The 20,338-nt window shown below is 43.5% G+C and overlaps 1 protein-coding gene across 3 annotated transcripts in view; it reads right to left on the bottom strand.

Moving 5' to 3' along the window:
• COL4A6 (collagen type IV alpha 6 chain) overlaps positions 1-20,338 on the bottom strand; it is a 111,864-nt gene that overhangs the window by 4,103 nt on the left and 87,423 nt on the right. For 2 of the 3 annotated variants that reach the window (XM_039717566.1, XM_039717571.1), the window contains 26 exons: positions 19,309-19,413; positions 18,294-18,454; positions 17,170-17,349; positions 16,417-16,600; positions 14,477-14,548; positions 13,965-14,072; positions 12,991-13,212; positions 12,592-12,753; positions 11,608-11,616; positions 10,473-10,643; positions 9,681-9,824; positions 9,202-9,327; positions 8,729-8,910; positions 8,388-8,451; positions 7,831-7,905; positions 7,281-7,388; positions 6,451-6,558; positions 6,048-6,119; positions 4,661-4,786; positions 4,196-4,312; positions 3,859-4,020; positions 2,872-2,970; positions 2,449-2,595; positions 1,886-2,002; positions 1,033-1,224; positions 522-808 (listed from right to left, as the gene is read on the bottom strand). In XM_039717566.1, the coding sequence (XP_039573500.1) occupies positions 522-808; positions 1,033-1,224; positions 1,886-2,002; positions 2,449-2,595; positions 2,872-2,970; positions 3,859-4,020; positions 4,196-4,312; positions 4,661-4,786; positions 6,048-6,119; positions 6,451-6,558; positions 7,281-7,388; positions 7,831-7,905; positions 8,388-8,451; positions 8,729-8,910; positions 9,202-9,327; positions 9,681-9,824; positions 10,473-10,643; positions 11,608-11,616; positions 12,592-12,753; positions 12,991-13,212; positions 13,965-14,072; positions 14,477-14,548; positions 16,417-16,600; positions 17,170-17,349; positions 18,294-18,454; positions 19,309-19,413 (3,500 nt within the window). The remainder of the gene's footprint in view (positions 1-521; positions 809-1,032; positions 1,225-1,885; positions 2,003-2,448; positions 2,596-2,871; positions 2,971-3,858; positions 4,021-4,195; positions 4,313-4,660; positions 4,787-6,047; positions 6,120-6,450; positions 6,559-7,280; positions 7,389-7,830; positions 7,906-8,387; positions 8,452-8,728; positions 8,911-9,201; positions 9,328-9,680; positions 9,825-10,472; positions 10,644-11,607; positions 11,617-12,591; positions 12,754-12,990; positions 13,213-13,964; positions 14,073-14,476; positions 14,549-16,416; positions 16,601-17,169; positions 17,350-18,293; positions 18,455-19,308; positions 19,414-20,338) is intronic. The other variant, XM_039717570.1, reaches the window with a different exon arrangement.

Here is a 20,338-nt window from a genome sequence, read left to right as displayed (position 1 = left end):
AACCAAAATTATACCCTGGCTATGTGTATCTGTCTCTTGAGTCAGGCAAAGAGCAAAGGAACATACTTAGGCTGAATATGCAGACCTGGAATAATGGAAAACCAGGTTTTCACTTGAAGATGGGAAAATTTGGAAACAATAATGCTGACATCATGTTTTTCTAATAGTCTTACACTAATAAGCTTCTAGGAGAGTGCAATGGAAAACTTTTTCCACTGAGAAAGAGGATTAAGTCAATACTGTAGCTGAATTACTGTTTCTACATTTAAAGGTTTGAAGAACAAACATCTCTGGTGATACAGAACTTAGGCAGCAGTGTTAGCACCAAAACTCATCAGGGCAGGTGCTAAACACGACAAACTCAGAGCTACAGCAACTCAGCTGATGAAGAAATGCACTGAGGCAACATGAGACAGGGTTCCAGGTTCCTGTAACTCACAGAACCCTGTCTCAGTGACCTCATCAGAGAGGAGAGATCAAAATGTCTGAAGCTGCCTTTGCACCAGCAGTAGTGTCCTTACCATAAGGAAGGAGTATCCTATCCACAGGCTGCGCCAGCCCAGGGGACACTGTGGGATGGTGATGTCCTGGCTGTGCACAGCCACAGCCTGGGAAGGTGCCTCACACACAGAGCAGCGGCTGATGTACTGTGGGATCTGGAGGCTGTCCACAGGCATCATGGGGATGGGAGCAGTGGTGGAGAGCCAGTAGGACTTGTCGTTTCGGCTGGCATAGTAGCACACTTCATTGATGTTGCAGTAAATAAAAGGCATGGTGCTGAAGCGAGGCAAACATGAGCCAGCAAAACCTGGAAGAATCAGAGAAGCAGTCATACCAAGCACCTGCCAAAGACTCCAAGCCATACATACCAACATTTACTGGTGAGGATGGCATAAGGGACACTGCTCCCAGTGCGGATCTGGCCAAGCCAGCTGCCACCAGCTCCACTACAGCCCTCTGCACTGCCATGGAGGATGGCTTTTAAAATGTTAGTTTGTGTTGCTCATTCTTGAGAGACTTCTTTCAACTCACCGAGATCCTGGTTGTGTGACTTCTCCTGCCCCTCCACATACAACAAGCTGTAGCCATCCCAGAGCTTGCTCATCCCAATGGGGCACGGGGGGATCTGCTCTGACTGACTGTGCTTCACCAGGGTGTACCCAACGCCCACGCTGCGGCCGGGCATGCCCGGCAAACCGAGGGGGCCCGGCTTCCCCGCAGCACCTGGGAGACAGAGGAAGAACCAGTGCACAGTGGGGACACCAGCTGGCTCTGTACCCCACTGGCATTGCTTATGGCAGTCTTGTACAATGAGCTATATGGGTGTTATGTGAATTACTAGACTTAACAGCTCCAAAAGCAGCCATTTCACAGCACCACCCACCCACTCCCCTCCACTTTTAGTTCTTTTTCTTTGCCCAACAACTCTGGTGCCAGTGTGTTAGGTATATCTCACAGTACAGTAGTTCTGAGGATCTCAAAGCACCAACCAAAACCTAATTCATTCATTTTTGCTCTAGCACTTTCCTTGAGGATATTCCTCTTCTTTCTCACTGTGCCTTTCCTCTCCTATCTAAGCCTTACACCTATGGTTACTGTGAGTACTATATCACTCTTCTAGATCTTTGCGATCATTCCCACACCCACAAAACATTTAAACCAAAAGGTTTGAATGTCCTGCTGTGACACCAACAAGGACATGTGACAGAACTTTCCTCACTGAAGATTAAATTTTCTTCATTACAGATACAAGACAATACCATAGAAATCCCCTGGTTTTCCTAAGGTAACTGGGTGTTGGGGAGTGTCTCTGCAGAAGCTGTAAGCAAACACAATTCTACTGTTTGCTTCTTTTTGATCTGTGCTCCCCAAATCATAAAATCACCTTCAAATCCCTGTGGTCCTGGGGCACCTGAAAGTCCTGGATCCCCAGCTATGCCAGGAGTTCCAGGTAAGCCATCACGTCCTTTCAAACCAGACCTTCCTGGCAAACCTTTTGGGCCTGAAATAAAACACAGTTTTTAGTATCATTATTTCCTCATACTATTGCTTTGACTCCTGGAATCTTATTCCAGAAGGGAAATAAGATGTCAGCAGCCATGCCAAGGGCTCACTCTTCACCAGCTGTGGTTATAAACAGCCACCTACAAAAGAGAGTCCACCTGATCTGGTTGTCTGTAAAAGGATTAAGAGGTGCAGCTGAGTATCACACATGGTTAAAAATGCAGCATTATATTTATATATATTATATTTGTCTACATTTTGATGGAATTCTTTCCTTAATTAAAAAAAAAAAAAACAAAACCAAACTGTAAACATTCCTGATGCATTTGATAAAATAGTGTTTAAAAAAAAAAAAAAAACTGTAAACATTCCTGGTACATTTGATAAAATAGTGTTTTTTCTTCCAGAAGAACAGCATTTTGGTGATCTGAGTGTACTTTTTACCTGGTTTTCCAACTGGGCCATGGAATCCAGGATCTCCATCAAAGCCAGGAACACCATCAATTCCTGGCAGACCAGGCAATCCTGCAGGGGCTGTGACTTCTTCTGGCTGTGGGGTTACTCCTGGAGCCCCGGGTCTGCCAGGGAGACCTGCACATGGGGCAAAGGATGTGTAAGTACCCCACAAAAAACATACAGATTTGATGCTACAGATCCTGACACAAAGGAGAAAAATGTGAAATTAAGACCACCTTTGTACAACAGCACTGAGAATCTTATAAAAGGTATGTCAAGCTCCTTCTAACTTAGTTCAGTCTCTAAGAAATCAAGAGTCTCCCAAATAAGCCCATCAAGGGAGCTCTGAAGTCATCCCCAGCCCAAACCAGGTGCAATAAATAACAGCTTATTAAATCCTCCAGCACTCACCTCGAGGGCCCATTTCACCTTTCAGCCCAGCATAACCAGGATCCCCTGGAGGCCCATCTTTACCTGGCATCCCCATTAGGCCAGGCTCACCTCTTGCACCTGCAAAGACACACAGCTAAGACTGGGCCTAAGCACTAATTCTGACCCACAGCTGTGGCTCTCACTGATGACAGCAACAGCACTGGGGCTCCAAGATGGAGGGGACCACAGCCCTCAAGGCAGTCTGTGCCCAATTTCACATCCACAGTGCCTGGAGAGCCTCAAAACAAGGATTTCCACTGCTACCTAGCTGTACTTTATTGAAAGTACTCTTCCCCTTCCTTGGGTAGCCCAGGGACAGGGACTGGAGAATACACATCTTTACTGTTTGAAATCCATCTCTATGCACAGCACAGAGGGATGGATCTGCCAGCCTACAAAGACAGCAGACAGTTGTTCATCTGGCAGTGGTTCTCCATCCTGCCCTGGCTTTGAGTTGTGTGGTGTCCCTCAAACCTTGCTCCTGGAGTCTCTGTGTGCAGCTGCTCTTTGGCCTCCTTTCTACAGACCAAAGAGAGATCAACATGCTCCCTGCTTTAGCCCAGAACATCTCTGAACTCCTACAATCCTCCCGTTGAGACCTAAATCCACCACACTAATGCCTTTGAGCATACAGGACAGGTGGGATGAAACAGCAACTCCAGTCCTTGCCTAGAGAGCACAAGTGGGTCAACAAGCACAGCAACATTGCAGGTGGACACCATCTACTCAGGAAAAAGATAATTAGGGACACACTGAGAACACCTGGAGCTGGCCCCACTTTGCTGCTTTTGAAGCCAGTAGGTAAAAGCTGCAGAAGCCAAAAGGAAAGGTTGAGACATCAAATTCAGCTGTTACACCTGACTGAGGAGGCCACACTAACCACCCAACAACCATTCCTAACAACCATTCCTACTGTCAAGATGACAGCTGCCTAACCACCCCCAGGCCCTTTCAAGGCAAGATTACCTTTGAATCCAGATGCTCCGGGGAGTCCAATTGGACCAGTGGGTCCCACGTCACCCTTAATGCCTCGCAAGCCAAGAACACCAGGGAAACCTGGAGTTCCTGTGTCCCCCTGGTCAGAAGCTGGGCCAGGGGGCCCTCGTGGTCCTGGAGGACCTGGAAAACCTAGAGACAACAGAGTTAACTGACAAAATCTGTTTCTGAGGTAAATTAAATTCTGGGATATCCCCAGCATTTCTTTCTGTGTGGGGAAAAGCTGGAGTCTCAGCCTCTCCAACAAGGCTGTGAGGTACTGAATGGTACCAGTGCCACTGTGGCAAAGCTTCCAAACCACACACACCTGAACTCCCATCTGTGCCTGGAACACCAGCATCTCCAGGTCTGCCCCGTATATCAGATGGAAGAGAAACTCCAGGTGTTCCTGGCAGGCCAGGCAGCCCCACAGGACCAGGGGGACCTAGAATAAGAAACATAAAGTGAGGGACAACCAAAGGTCTTCATGGATCTTCACAGACATTGACAGAAGCAGTGGCTGGGGAGCATTTATATTGAGGAGAACAAAGAGACATCTCACTACAGGAGGAAAACAACACATATTGTGCTATTCAGGAGTGATATAGATACTTTCAGAACTGTGCAACCAACTGTTTCTCAAAATACAGAGCAACATCACTGATTTCACATTTGCCTGTCAAGCTTCTAACCACCTTTGAGGCCTCAGGAATTTTCTTTGGGAGTTCTGCTGACCATGCAACCCATTAACCTCAGCTGCAATACATCCTGCTTTCAGAACATCAGTATTTACCCATGTCTCCTGATGAGCCTTTGGGTCCAGGGAATCCTGCAGCTCCTCTGCCCAAGCCTGGAGAGCCTTCTTCACCCTTTGTACCTGGGAGACCTGCAGGTCCTTTCAGTCCAGCTTCACTCAGACCTAATTAAACATGGTTAACAAAGATAAGAGAGCCTATTCAAATTGCCTAATGACAGTCAAATTATTACACAAAATGAGGGGTGATTTAAAAACTAGCCATTTACTACTGTCTCTGTGTTTTCAGGAGAGCAGCTGGAATTGGTGATTTGGTGCCTCACATGTTACTCTGGTTGTGCAGAGTGAATTTAAACAATCTGTGAGATGCTGAGAGAAGAGCACATGACTGTTCTGGTCTCCCCACAAGCTCTTGCACAAGAATGGGAACACAGCAGTCCTGTGACAGGATCTGCTGCCAGCCTGTATGCTGTGTCTCTCACTAGGACACACCAGACTCAAGGTTCTAGTCTTTAAATAACCTCGTGGCTTCATGCTGCAACACAGGGAGGGAGTTCAGTTTGCACAGACTGCTGCAGAATGCACACAGGCACAAGTGGTGCAGGACAGAGGCTCCCTGAAAAGCTGCAGGGAGATGTTCAGAATACCACTCTGGCAAGAGTATACACTAAAAGCAGCTCTCTCAGATAAATTGTGGAGGATCTAAATGCTGCAAATCATTGCCTTCTGATAATGTTTTAAACAAAGAAAACACAGGTATTGTTTGAGTTGTACACATGAAGTCTATCAATTTTCATGCATAAAACAGCTGCCACAAATTTTAGCTGCTACTTTACAACATGACTGTAACTTAGCAAGTCTTTTTGGTAAGATCTTTCTTCACTTCTTTACTTCAGTAAAACCCTATTTGCAACACAGAACTGCATTCCATTTCATATGATTCAAAATATTAAAAAGTCCAGCAAAATCTCCCTAAAAGCAGAATCTGGAAACAAATCAAAGAAATCAGTTTCTGATTTTATTGATGCCTTCCTTGAGTTCTATATAATGGAGGACTCTGAAAAGCTGTACAGCAACAGTTCATTGCTAAGTCCAATTCAAAGCAAGCATTTGGTGCTGCCCTGCTCAAATCAAACATCCATTAGAAAGAGTTTTATGATTTCACTCTATTAGTTTTCCAGAAGTGACACAATCCTTCAGGAATTCAAGGAGAATCACCACCAGAAAAGCTCTTCAACTTCACAGGCTGCATCCTGTTCTTACTGGCATTGAAGAAGAGTTAGTTAATGCACATTCAGTATCCTGAGGTTTTTCTTCTGGTCATAATTAAAGCCAGAGCTGGGTGAAGTAGGGGAATTTTGTGGGAAACAGTGCTCTCATGGTGGGTCAGTTATATATTTCCCTAGCAATCACACATTTTCTTTACCTGGTGTTCCAGGAGACCCTTTTGTGCCTGGCAAGCCATTCAGACCATTTAAACCTGGAAATCCATGAAAGCCTGAGGAGACATTGGGAACACATAAGTGAACACAGTACATAAAGCTGTAAAGTCTTCCTTCACACAAGTGCCCTTCACAGAAACCCTTCCCACTGCTCTCTCCAGTTTCACCCTCCATGAACACCCATTAGTGATTCAAACCAAGTGCAAGCCCCTCCCTTTCCAGCCCTTGCTCTGCTCATTCCTAGCAGCTGGTGCCTCACAAGGCTGCCAAGAGGGAGCCCTTTCCCACGCACAGCTGGCCCATCACATGCTGCCTGCCCAAGGCACTTGGCCAAAACACTGCTTTTCTGACCCAAATCCTCCTCCCATGTGCAGATTGCACATCTACCTTTAGGTCCCACTGTTCCACGAGCTCCAGGGAATCCAACAGATCCTGGCTGTCCTGGGGGTCCTGGTGGGCCAGGGGCTCCTCTCAGCCCAGCATTTCCAGGGATTCCTAAAAGCAAGCAGAAAAATATTCCTGTACTACACATCATGTCCAGGCTGAAATAGCTCACAGCTCCATATTACAGCTTCTGTTCCTGCACTTAGCTCATAAGATGGGAGAATAAACTACTATTTAAATAAAGCAAAATCAGATCCAAATCTCTCCTCATGTCACCATTACCATCACATTTATCCAACTCTTTGATGGAGTTTTTTTAATCATAGTAGTGACATTCTTTATCATCCACTAAGTAACACATGAACAGTTCACACACAAATAACTAATTAAATTGTTTTTCAAATAAAACATTTCAATAACAACTTTTACTGTTCTCCAACCTTTGATCTTGATAACCATTTGGGAATCTACCTGCTAATAACCCCACAACCCAAAGACACTTCCATTTGTCTGGGTAGGTTTGGCTCTAGAGAGGGATCAGACAAAAACATTCAAATTAAAGAGCTGTGAAGAAGCTGCTACTGCTTGCATCTAACTGAGATCTTTCCTATTTGTTAATGGGACTCGTTTGGGTTTCAGTGTTGCAGGATTCACCACATTTGAGCAGCAGAACGAGGTGACCTTACACTACTGTCAAAGAAAATTCCCATTTTCTTGTCAAACTTCTTGTTTAAGCCCCAGCCGAGACAGGCCAAACAGGGCTAAGGAAGCATCAAGGTGAGGTTGTCACAGTCACAACATGAGCTGCAGAACTTAGGTGCTCAGTCCAGTACCTGCTGGTCCTTCTTGGCCAAGATCTCCTGGGCTGCCTTTGGGTCCATTCACCCCAGTGTTTCCTGGATAGCCTGGTTCACCCTTGAGTCCTTCTCTCCCTCTCTCTCCTAAAAGGATATAAACATACCAGTGAAACTGGAGGAAGGCATGAAGAGGGTGAGAAGCATGGTATGCTGAGGTTGCAGCACCTGTGTTTGCTCAGCCATCACCTGGGCCCTGGGCTGGACTCCCAGGTGCCAATGCCAGTGCAAGTTCACTCCTCAAGAAATGAAGAACCTGTGTTTGCTCAGCCATCACCTGGGCCCTGGGCTGGACTCCCAGGGTGCCAATGCCAGGGCAAGTTCACTCCTCAAGAAGTGAAGGGAACCCAGCATTAGAACTGGGCTGGTCTCAGTTGTGTTCATTATCACCCAGATTTGTGCCTACCTGGACTGCAGACTTCTCAAATCTCACTTTCAGGATTACAAAAATACCCAAATTTGGCAAGGCCAACCTCTTTAGTCTCTAGAATTTTGTATTCTTGAAGTGAGCAATCAAGGCCTACTTCACCTGGAAACCCTGGGTCTCCTCTCTCTCCTTTTGGTCCAGCAGTGCCAGGAACACCAAGAGACTCTCCCTGTTCACCTGGAAAAGGAAGGAAAGGCCATTCTGTCATTGACTGTGGACATCAGTTTCCAGAGCTTGTTTAAGAAAATAAACCTTGCTATATTTCAAATTCATGGTGCAAACAAAGACAATAGCAAATGATGCACCTGAGTCTTAGAACCATCAATGGATGCAGATCCACTCATGCAAATGCACAAGACAGACATTTACAGGTAATTTCTCAACATCCTGCACTTTTGACACGAGGAGATGAGAGAAAAGGGGGCTTCTTGCACTGTCCAACAGGCTTCACAGTGCTGTGGCCAAACCTTCAGAGGACCATAAAGTATTTAGGCTTGATATAGGTCTTGTCTGAATGAAGCCTCTTACAAGGTGATATGTACTTGGAGCCAGTCACTGGAGAGCACTGGACACTTCCAGAACACTGCTTAGTCCTTTGTGTCATTAACATTGGGACTGTGCATAATGAAATATCATGTACACCGTGAAAGGTTTTTTACCCTTTGGACCAGGAAGGCCAACAGGTCCTGGGAATCCAAGTGTTCCTGTGGTGCCATCTGAACCCTGAAAGAAACCAACCCAACCGCAATTAATCTTTGCTTTTTCTTCTTTCTGTTCCAAGCTTGGGTCATGTGGAATAACAGAACACAAAGGTGTAGGAAGAAATACTATGCCATTTAAAAATGCCATTTAATGGTATGAGCCAAACAAAAACAATCTGGAAGTTTTGTAAGGAAAAATCCTGCCAGCTTCTGCTGCTGTGCTACAGAAGTACCAATTAGAACACAGGGTTTTCCAAAGAGCACCCAGAGAAGAAGATGGTACTTAAGAAGGTATTTACCCTCTCTCCTGGCATTCCTGGAAATCCCATGATACCATGTGCACCCTTCTGCCCTGGCAGGCCAGGTTGTCCAGGTGGACCAGGGAGGCCTGGGTCACCATGGAGACCTCTCTCTTTGCTTGGTGACCCAACTGGACCAGGGAGACCAGGCTGTCCACGGCTTCCTGGGATTCCTTTATCACCTGGGTAATACAGAAGAGTGGAATTTCATTCAATAACACAGACATACAGCTCATCTTACCCTAAACTCCCCTAAAGAGGAAGAAGGGATGGCCTTAGATCCATAAACTGTTTTCTTTAGGAAAACTGTTTTCTCAAAATGCAGAACTGCCATATGCAAGTCTTGCTAGAATGGCAAGAACAGAAAAGAGAACTGACACTGTAGGCACTGCCACAGGACAGACCATGCTCCACTCATAACAAGCCCAGATATTGAACTGATACTGGCAACTAACTGCAATGTTGTGAAATACCTCTAGGTCCTGGGAATCCTCCAAGTCCAGCTAATCCAGGATCTCCTTTGTCTCCTTTGATTTGCAGGGCCTGTTCTGAAGTCCCAAGAACAGGAAGACCTGGTGGACCTATATCACCTCTGTCACCTGAAGAAATAAAAAGTCAGGAAATCTTCTTGCAAAATAATCTAGCAGAGAAAAACAGAACTTCCATGTCTCCTGATGCAAATTCATCAGCATTCTTTGGTAAACAGGCCAAAGTATTGAAAAATAGAATCTGTCACCTGAAGAAATAAAAAGTCAGGAAATCTTCTTGCAAAATAATCTATCAGAGAAAAACAGAACTTCCATTCATCAGCACTCTTTGGTAAACAGGCCAAAGTATTGAAAAATAGAATATTACAATATTTAGAAGAATAATACCAGACATAGACATCTCAGAATTCCCTCCTAAGTCCCTCTGCTGCACAGACAGCAAAAGCCTTTCAGCTGTTTCTCACCTTTTTGACCTTGAAGTCCCACAACTCCTGGACTCCCTTTTCCTCCAGCTGTGCCAGGAGCTCCTTTAAAGCCATTCACTCCAGGGACACCAGGCAGTCCTGGCATGCCAGGGAACCCAAGCAGGCCAGAAGAGCCTTTCTCGCCTGCACAGAAATGTTGAGAATTAAAAAGGGAATATCAGTCTCTGCTGGTACACTGCACACCCACCCTGGGGCAGGGAGAGGCTGCCTGGGTCTGGCCAATCACCCAAATCTGGGTACTAAAACAGGAACATGGCACAGCACCATGTCACTTCTGTCACAGGTCTCCACTCACAATAGTTTCAACTAGCACTTCTCAGTTCACCTTTGAGAGCTTCCAGTGAAGATCAAACACAATCAATTTGCAAGAGAACAATATGCAGTTCCACAGCTCCATTGCTTTGTGTTATTCTCCAGGTAACCAACTACTGTATTGGTGCTTAAAGATCAGTTTGTAAATTTTTACTTCCCATTTGATTTGTGCTTGATTCTTTCCCTTCTTTTTATAAATTTCATTCATTGTTCATTTCTTCATTTTTCTTGCCTATTTTGATTTACACAATCCTTTGTCCACAAGAACGTAAGACCTTTAATACAGATTTCCTTAGGAACATTATTGATAATTAAATCCATAACTTGTAACTTGGCAGCAAAACAAATGCATCCCAGCACTATTTGGGGATTCATTCCCTTCCAGCAAGTTGGGCCTAAAATCAGTACCAGCAAGGTTATTTTTTGTGGGCACAGCAATCTCAGGACTGTAACACTTACCTTTTGGCCCAGAGAAACCTGGATGTCCATCTTGACCAAAGGGCCCAGGTGGCCCTAAGAATCCTCTTTCCCCAGGAGATCCTGGAGCACCATCAAGACCTGGGAAGCCTTTCATACCAGCAGGGCCCTGTGGTCCTACATCCCCAGCCACACCTTTGACTCCAGGAGGTCCTGAATCAATACAGGAAAGAACTCAATAGAGGATATTGCACAGAACTAGGACAGATTGTGGCAGCTTCCCAAGCTCCTTAAACACAGCGTTGTTTTTAATGACAAATGGACCTTATGGCACATGCAGCCTACTAGAAGGCATAAAGCTTAGAACTGCAGAAGCATTAGTCATCTAATAATAAAATACCTACAAGGAGGGTTACTGCCTACATCACTACACAACTGGCGAGAGTGAAACCCCTTATTTTGACCACCAGACACTGACCTGCAATCACAGTCTTACCTTCACCATCAAGGCAGCCAAGGCAGAATGGGGAGCATCACTAATGCCAGCTTCTGCTCCCTACCCCATCGTCTGGGTGAACAGAGATCAATCAGCTAGACAGGCTTATCTTCACAAGCTCTTTTTTCACCTTGGGAGTTGAGCTGTGCTTCTCAAGAGCCAATTGCTCACTACAGGAACACGCTGATTGTGCTCTCACAAAACCAGTACCATATGCACTATTTTGCCTCCAAATGTTTCTAGCTGAAGCTTTGTAATGGTTTACAATTTTAAACAAAGGCTCAAACCATTGAAAACAGAATGATCAGATCCAAAGGCATGAAGAGAAGGAAAACTCAGGTGGCTTCTGAAGAATTACATTTGCTGCAGTTGCAGTCAATATTTGAGCTCTGCTACACTCAGGGCTTTGTGCTACAACCCAGCATTTTTTAAAGCAGATGAAAGAGCTGCCTTATTTAAGAAGACAAAGAAAACAAATACACTTAAAATCTCTGCATATTAATAATTTCCTTATAGGATTGAGACTTTGTTACTGTCTGAGCATTCTCATTACAATGGTTCTTTGCCTTCTGCTTTGATTAGCAATGATAAGGGGTATCACCTATGGTCAATGCAATTCTTGTAGCATTAAAAGCTGGGTTGTTAGTCCATGAGCTTTTATGCTACACTGCATTTTCTCACCTTGACAGCCTATGTGAAGAACCCATAACCAAACAGTGTGACATCAGAAATGGAGAGTTGATGATAAATGGAATAGAAACATGGTGAAGGAAAAAACAGACAAAATATGTAAACAGAAAGAACAAGGCTACAAAAGAAATTAATGATTCAGGGAGACAACAGCTGAAAAAAAAACTTAGTTATTTGGAGCTTATCATCCTAGCAATGGGAGGTTTTTAAAAACAGATGAGGAAAAGTCAAATATGGCATACAGACCATAAATGTGAAACAAGAGAGATACAGAAGGAATGTTAATATTAAAATTTTAAAAAATTTAAAACTCCATAATTTTCATGTCACTTGATGTTACTGCTTTCATTCATTTGTTGCCACTGTGCATCAGCACTGTCATTCTATGTGTCAGAAGAACACTTCTATGTCCCAGACCATCAACTACCAATTCCCAGGTCTCTCTTTGCTTGGTTCTCAAGTCTTTCATATACTGTTATGAAACACTTCAGTCAGTGCAGCTTTACTGATACCACTATACTCTAGTGGTGGAGTTTTTTTCTCTGAAATGAAGGAAAATAAAGCTCTCTTCTGCTCCAGCAAAGAGAAAGACAGAGAAGACAAATGCTTGTCCTGAGAAAGTCAACAATTTTTCAATCTAAATCACATTTCATGCAACCTCACACAGTAGAAATTAATTGTCATGAAAATGGGAAATGAAGATTAGTCAATGATGCAGCCAACATGTAAGAGCAAAAATATAAAAAACATCATGACATTTAAGATCCTTTCTTCTATCTTTCTGCTGTACTTCTGACAGTATTGGGGTACCATTTCCCAGCAGGAATTGCCCAGCAGTCAGAGTCAAAAGGCTCAAATTCTGCACTGCTACCCCTAACCAGAGGTAGGAGCTCACTCCAATGCCAAACCTCTCCTACACTTCAACAGCACAGAGCTCAGCTCAGCTACTTGTCTTCATTTGAAAACACCACATACCTGGTGCTCCTGCAAGGCCAGCTGACCCCAAGGGTCCTGGTTTTCCCTTAATGCCAAAAGGACCTCCAGGGCCAGGAGGACCCCGTAATCCAGGGGCTCCTGAATATCCTGGATGACCCTGTTCACCTTTAACACCCAGGAGGCCTGGTCTTCCATCCAGCCCTGGAAACAGAGAGATGGGAGGTTACAGATCAAATAAAGCAAAGTTCACACTTTTAATCAAAACGTGAGTTTTAATAAAAGCCTTTGAGTTGCATTAGATTCTAACAGAAAACCAGCAAATCACCACCTATGAGCAGCTCAGAGGAATTGCATTATCTTAAAGTGACTGGAAAGCAGAAGGGTATTTGGAAGAAAAACAGTTTGATACTCCCAGATACAAACAATATCACTGCTTACCTTTTGGTCCTGGAAATCCAATATCACCTGTAAGCCCTTTATCACCTGGAAGTCCAGGTCGGCCACGCTCTCCCACAGTTCCACTCTCAGCACCAAATACATCTCCAAGAGCTCCTTTTATTCCAGCTAAGCCTGGAGCACCCATTTTCCCAGGCAAACCATCTGTTCCATCCAGTCCTGGAAGTCCCTGTGAGCCTTGCTCTCCTCGAGGTCCAGGGAAGCCTTGAAGAGAGGATCCATAAAAGTCACTCAACAGAAGTACAGAATACTGCTTCCAATAGCATCTCAAATAAAATATACATTTTAAAAAATTCCAATAAAGAAGAAGTTGCTTGAAAAGTTGCAAAATATTTCAGTACTGAATTAGAAACAATAATTGGTGATATAAAGTGATGAAACTGTTGAAAGGTTTAGGTTTTTTGGCTTTTTTTCAAGAAAGGAATACTGTAGAAGTGTGTAGCTGCAGCTGCATAAAGCATTCCAAGCTTGGTTTTGCTAGATGGGAGGTTAAGGAAAAGGACAAAACTCCTAACCCTCACCACCTTTGCTTCTTGATTTTTCTTTACACAGCTATCAGAAATTCCTATGGCTAAAATGAGTCCAAGCACTGTGTACAGTGTGCCTTTACCAGAGTACCAGGGGGCTTAAAGTAAGTGTTACACTAAATTAGGGGCTAACCTAAACTGGAACAAAGTACGTGACAATGGCTCTGAACAAACAAACTGCTGACTGTTCTCTTTCCTCCCAGCAGTGATACAGTGTTACAGGCAGGTGATAAACATCCTGAATATTTCCTTTGTTTTCTCCCAAGTTGCAATCACCTGCTTGCATTTGTAAGGAGCACAATGGAACCCTCAGTGGAGCATTATGAATGTGTGAGGCACAAGTGGCCAGGAAGGTCAGATAACTCTTTTGATAAAGCACTGTACACACTGATCAGACAATAAAAAGACCTCCAGCAACTTCCCCCTTACCAGGTTCCCCTTGCAAGCCTATTATTCCTGGAGACCCTGGCTGTCCTTTAGACCCATGTAACCCAGGTTGGCCCGGAATGCCAGAAAAGCCTTTGCTGCCTTTGGGACCTAAGGGTAAAAATAGATTAATTAATAATATCAACAAACAAATAGCAGAAGACAAAAACACAGCACAGGAAAATAGGATCAAATCTTTTCTGCAAACCTGGATACAAAATTTAAGCTAAATAAAGTCTCAAAGCTATGGCTGTTCATGAGCTACATAAACACAGAAGAAGCAGAAGATTTGTGTTCAAGGCTACATGAAGGCTAAAAATTGGTGCAGTTAATATGATCCTCCAAGGGACTCAGGCCTAGTCACTCTGGGGAAAAAAAGGACATTGTTCTGCCAGTTAGCCCTCTGGAATAACTATCACTCGGAAGGGGATTAATTGTTCTATTGTATTATGTTCTTTGACAAGTAAGTGCTGTCTGGCAGTCAGTCAGTGCATTACATCATCCCGTGTCCCTACCTGGCAGTCCTGGAAAGCCGGGAGTCCCTGGGGGCCCATAAGCTCCAGGAACTATGCAGGGCAAGGTGATACCTGCAAAAAAGAAACACTGAGGTTGTAGCCTGACTCTACCAGTTTAAGCCTTTGATACTGTATTATCACTTTTATCTTAATTTTCTTATTAAATTGTAGTTCTGACTTGGGATCTCTCACTGGTTTGCTTTCAAACTAGTACAAACTCACAGATTCTTTAAATGTTTTTTATCATTTTCACAATAAGGCCTTTCAATCTGGACAAATAAGGAATTATTATTTCTTCTACCCACAGACATTTCCTTAATATTAGATAAAATTTACTACATCAAAGGATGTTATGTATTTTATTGTATGCAAATTATTTCCTAGAACGGGAGGAAAGGTGCACTCACAAGTTTTATTACACATCTCCATGGAGGTGCAAACTGAACTGGCTAATGACTTACTCCCTTTCCCACATGTTCTGACTATAAATACTCTCCTACACGAAGGACTGTTCATTGTTCCCAAAGCTTGCATGTAGCACTCATAATAAGCTGGCTTCTGATGTGCTCTGCAGAATAAATGGAGTTCACATCATGTACAGAGCATTTTACTTTTACTTATCTCACAATGCAACTTTAATTTAGCAGATTCTGTAGGAGAAAATTTACTGAACAAATAGGTAAGCTTTCACAACTAGTAAATTAGTAAAGCTTTTAGCATTTAGTAGGTGACTTGAATTGGAAAAAAAGTTGATGCAGACTATCCCTGGGGGAAATTAATGCTACATCTCCTCCCATAACAACAAGGCAGCACGACACTGGTGTGAGGTACTATCCCCACCCAGCACATCTGGGAACCTCCTGGTGCTGCTCTGGCCTTGTTCTCACCTCCCTCTGGGTCTGACATTCCTCTGCCAACTCCTCTCACTGTGGTGGTCATGCCACCAAGGGTTTTGAGCTCAGAGTATCGCTTTATCAGTCCAGAATCTATGCCACTATATTATGCCTGCAAATACATTACTGGCTCTGCTTTATTGACACAATTAGACAGAATTACCAACCTAGAGGCTCAAATATACACAGCATGTAAAATACACTGAAAATCAGCAGTGACAAAGAAAAAATAGTTTACCTTAAGTTATATTTAAATGGCTGACATGGAATCAAGACACTGGAACCAGCTTTCTGCAGTCATTTTGTAATGAAAACATTTTCCATAAATGTTTAGACATGAATTTCCATGTAACTAATTTTAAGAATGAGCATAAAATATCATATATGAAGTATTATCAAACCCATATTTACTCACTTTATCACTTGTCATTATGGTATGCTTTAGGAGCATATAATGACACACCAACTGAGCCAAACTATAGTACTCAGGAAGCAAACAGAGCCCAGAGCTGGTTGCACAAGTCTTAACTGAACTCCCTACCTGTCTTGACAACCTCTATTCATCAACACCTGTTCATTCATACAATGTATTACCCATTCTTTTAAAAAAATCTGGAGCTCTTATTTCAATAATAGCAATAGTTCTGAAAACTGAATCAGATACCTCAGATATCAGTGAATTACTATTTTTATTTGGACAATGATTTAGGTGTTTTCAAAAACCTCATTTTATCACTCTTCCTAACTACCTTTGGTGTAAAATGGCTCTCCAGCAATAGTCAGGGAGTAGGTCCATCTAATACTCTCAGTATTTCAGCACTGCTTGAGTATTTATTGCTTATTATCTGTGTCCTCCTAAACATGAACACTTGAAAAATCTGTGACTGCTGTGTGAGGCCTGGTGAGCCCACAAACAAGTTTCCATTAATTTGAAGAGCAGTCTTTAGCCTAATGCAATCTTCACGCCTGGCCACAGGCACAACAGTAAAATTAGTACCATTTGACTTGCACCCTTTTTAAAGTAAGAGCAGACCCAGCAATACCCACCTGGAGGGCCTGGAAGGCCTGCTTGTCCTGGCAACCCATCCATTCCACTATCACCTGGTGGTCCACGAACTCCACTAGGGCCTGGGTACCCAACGCCAGGAGAGCCAGGTTCTCCTCGCTGGCCCTTGGAGCCAGGTAGTCCTGGCAGACCCTTTTCACCTGGGAAACCCAGCCCTCCATCACCCTGTGCACAGCAAAGACAATTACAGCTGAAAGTCAAAGGGATGCAGAAAGAATGTCCACCACTATAATTTTAAAAAGCGTGTAAGGGTTTGGTTGGTTCTGTGCAAGGTTCAGGTGAGCCTGAAAAGATATACAGAAACCACTGTAAATTATCCATCTTTATTTTAAAATGCAGCAAAACTTTGTGACTATTACAAAGAATATTTTCTCTTGTATTTGCCAAAATGCAAATACTACAGATTCTGAAAGATATTTACTTTCTTTTTAATGTATAAGATTCTGGTGTGATTTTTTTATTTCAAGATTTCACTCATAATTATGCCTACAATGTCTTTTAGGACTGAACACAGAACAGCATTAGGGTCTACTGAAGTTTATCTTTTGATAGAGGCACTAGGAATGCCAATTATTAATCCTGACCAAGATGAATTTGTGCTCAGGGACTATGAGCTTTTTATGTATTTGAAGATTTACCACAGGGCTAATCAGGACTAGTTTGCCAGGCCTGGCTGCTTGCTCTTCTCCTTATTCCAGGTCTGAAGCACTGCTGCTAAGTTAATCTGAACTTACTGGAGGGCCTGGTGGGCCTGGCAAGCCTGGAAGTCCATCCCTGCCCGGAGTTCCTGGGATGCCTGAAGGTCCTCTGGGCGCCGTGGCACCGCGGTCCCCACGAGCACCTTTGACTGTTGCATAGGATGGGTCCCCTTTTTCTCCCTTAAGGCCTGGAAGTCCTTGCTGACCAGCTGAAGCCTACAGACCAATAGATAAAGAAAAGGAACAGGCAGAGAAAAGGCTTTGCTTCTTAAAAATGTCATACAAGGACAGGACACAATGACCAGATCAGAAAGAATCTCCAGAGATTGATTTGGAGATACATTAACTTGGGAGGGGAAAGAGGTTTGTTTGTTTTCAGCTGTTTCTACTGTCACTACAGCTCCACAATGGCAAGCCAAACCTTGGTAACAGTGACAGCAATCTTACATGGCATCTGGGAACATTACATCACTTGTGATATGATGAGACCCAAGTAATGAATCTTCTTTCCTATTGCTTGGTGTGCTGCACTTACTGACACTGATAAAGATCCTCTGAAGACAAATGACTTGTATCTTTATGGACTACGACTTTCAAAAGTAAATACTTGCAATGAGCAATGCTCAGCACTTTGGAAAATCCTATTTGTTATGGTTGCTGTTTGATAAAAACCAGAGCTCAACTCTCATTCATGTATTTAGCATACAGCAGCTAGGAAGCAGACTCCATCTGTGGTGCACAGTTTTTATAGCTATGAGCAATGATGTGGAAAGATCTCCCTGTTTGATCTTTCAGATCTTCTCTCCATGCACATGTACTGGCTTCCCCAGCCAGCCCTCAATTAGGAAGAGCCCTGGGTGTAATTCTCGTGTGTGTTTGCTTCCAAGAAGTCCTGGGATGAATAACTCTTACTGCTTTTCCCTTGACGGATGAATGTGCAGTTCCCAGAATTTAAGAACCATTTGTTCTCCCATTTTTATAGCTGATAGTATCTCTACTTTCAGTTTCTTTACACAGATCAGTTTCTCGGTTGCCTTTTTTTAAAAAATCCAAACAAATAGAAGCAACTATGAAAAAAAGTGTTCTTTCATTACATTCAAGACCAGCAATCACACGTGGCCACAGTTCAGAATAACCAGCACAAACTCCTGCTGCCTTACCGGAGGGCCTCGCAGTCCTGGTGCTCCCACAGAGCCTGGGTCCCCACTGGTGCCCTTGGCACCAGGAACACCAGGGATGCCCGAGGGACCTGGTGGACCTGAGATGCCTTTTAGGCCAGCTCTTGTAACTCCTCCATCACAAGCACAATCACCTGCCTCTCCTGGAAAATAGTCAACACTCCAAAATGAGTTACATTTGGATAAAGACCCTTTTCAGTTGCAAGAGCTCCAAAAGCAGTATTTGATTCAATTAAGCCAAAGCCATTCTCATATGATTTGATTTTATGCCTCCTCTGCTCAGGTGATATGAGAGCCAAGCAAGTGGAGCCCAGATTTTCTCCAGTTTAATTTCCATGCAATGCCCATCACCAAATAACCATGTGTGGCATGAACCTCAGCACTTCTAGACCTCTTCCCAAAGGATTAAACTTTTGTAAACAGATGGGTTTAGGGGAGTTTTAGGGAGGTCTTGTGCATTTTTTGAGAGATAGTTATCAGAGAAATCAAATCCATACTCCCCCTCACAGTAGGTTACAATGACCCTCTGAATTGTTACTGGTCATGAACCCAAACAATCACCAAGCACAGTGATATCTGTGTCATCATGGCTTTTGATGCTGGTTCTGTCACACACTACCACCCAAATTCTCGTGATTTTTAGCACAGGGGAGAATAAAATTAAGTTTTTCTGTCATTTACAGCCTCTATTGCAAAAAGCAGTGAATAAGATTTTATTTCTAAGTCTCATGGCTTTAAAGTATAACTTACTTAGGCAATTTTCTGTGTATGATATGTTTACCAGCTTATTTGCCTGAGAAGAATAAGAAGAAATAGGATTTTACTAACAGTGCTGGGCACAACTCTCTCTAAATTGCAAAGGCTGTTGGCTCCTTTAACCCCTCCTGTGATTTGTCATAAAGACACTTACAACTCATCCCTTAGGATATTAACCACATGTAAACATCTTTCAGTTCAATGACAGCTGAAAAGCTCTCTCAAAACAAGAGTCAATTACCTTTGTAGCCCTTTGGACCCAAAGCTCCTGGCAGCCCTCTTTGCCCAGGCTCCCCTGGGGCCCCAGTCCTTCCATTCAGGATTATCCCTGGGGAGAATGAAGGGCCTATATGCAGAAAGAAGGCAAGGAAAAGCCATGAGAAGGCTGATCTCCAGCTCATTACTGACTAACAAAATCAGTGATGCAACTGGCACCAAACAAAACTGCAATTGTGGACGTAACACAAGGAGATGGATCTTGGTTGGTACCACCCATGGTAGTTCTGCAGTTCTCTGCCACATTTGCTTCTAGCTCTTCATACAGAAAAGCAAAATTCTCAGTGTGGATCCAACAGAGTTTCATTCCTATACTCTGCCAACTGCAATTTTTCAGATTTACCAGCTGACCAAAGAACTCACCAAACTGTGGACAGGCAGTGTAAAGAATGGCAAATGACTTTCATTCAGTGGTTGCAGCTCAGGAAAGATACTAAAGGCAAAGGGTTAAGGGGACTTTCCCTGTCCCTCACTTCATGACTGCAGGATTGTTGTCTACATCTCTTTATATGCTGAATGGAATGAAACATAAGCTGATGGAAACAGCAGCAGAAAGCAATCAAACATGATCTAAAATTACACTGTCTGCAAACCCTTCCCCTCTGTGACAACAGTAAGATGGAGTGCTGACCAGCACAGTCTGATGCTCCATGGAGACAAACTGCAGCCATCAGCTAAACACAGCCATGGGAGCTTTACAGACTCTGCAGAAAAGTGAGCCAGATTTGACTAGCAAAAAGTTAAGAGAACACTTATCTCTTCTCCACAGAAAACCAGTTTATCAGGCCATGCTCACTGACTGTCACTGGAGTGTCCCCTGTTCTGAAGGGCTGGCTCTCAAAAAAACACCAGCTTAAGGCAGGATGTAAAACACAGTTTTTTGAACTCAACCCTGATCCTGTAATACTCAATTTCTGAGGAAAACAAAATAATGCACAACTAATTTAATACAGACATCCATGCAAATAAACATGTAAAAACAAAATCCTATTTCC

The sequence above is a fragment of the Passer montanus genome, unplaced genomic scaffold (assembly GCF_014805655.1).
Source record: "Passer montanus isolate IOZ18808 unplaced genomic scaffold, ASM1480565v1 scaffold38, whole genome shotgun sequence".
Taxonomy (NCBI): Eukaryota; Metazoa; Chordata; class Aves; order Passeriformes; family Passeridae; genus Passer; species Passer montanus.
Note: the sequence above shows the minus strand (reverse complement) of the source record. Positions and strands in the feature narration are given on the sequence as shown.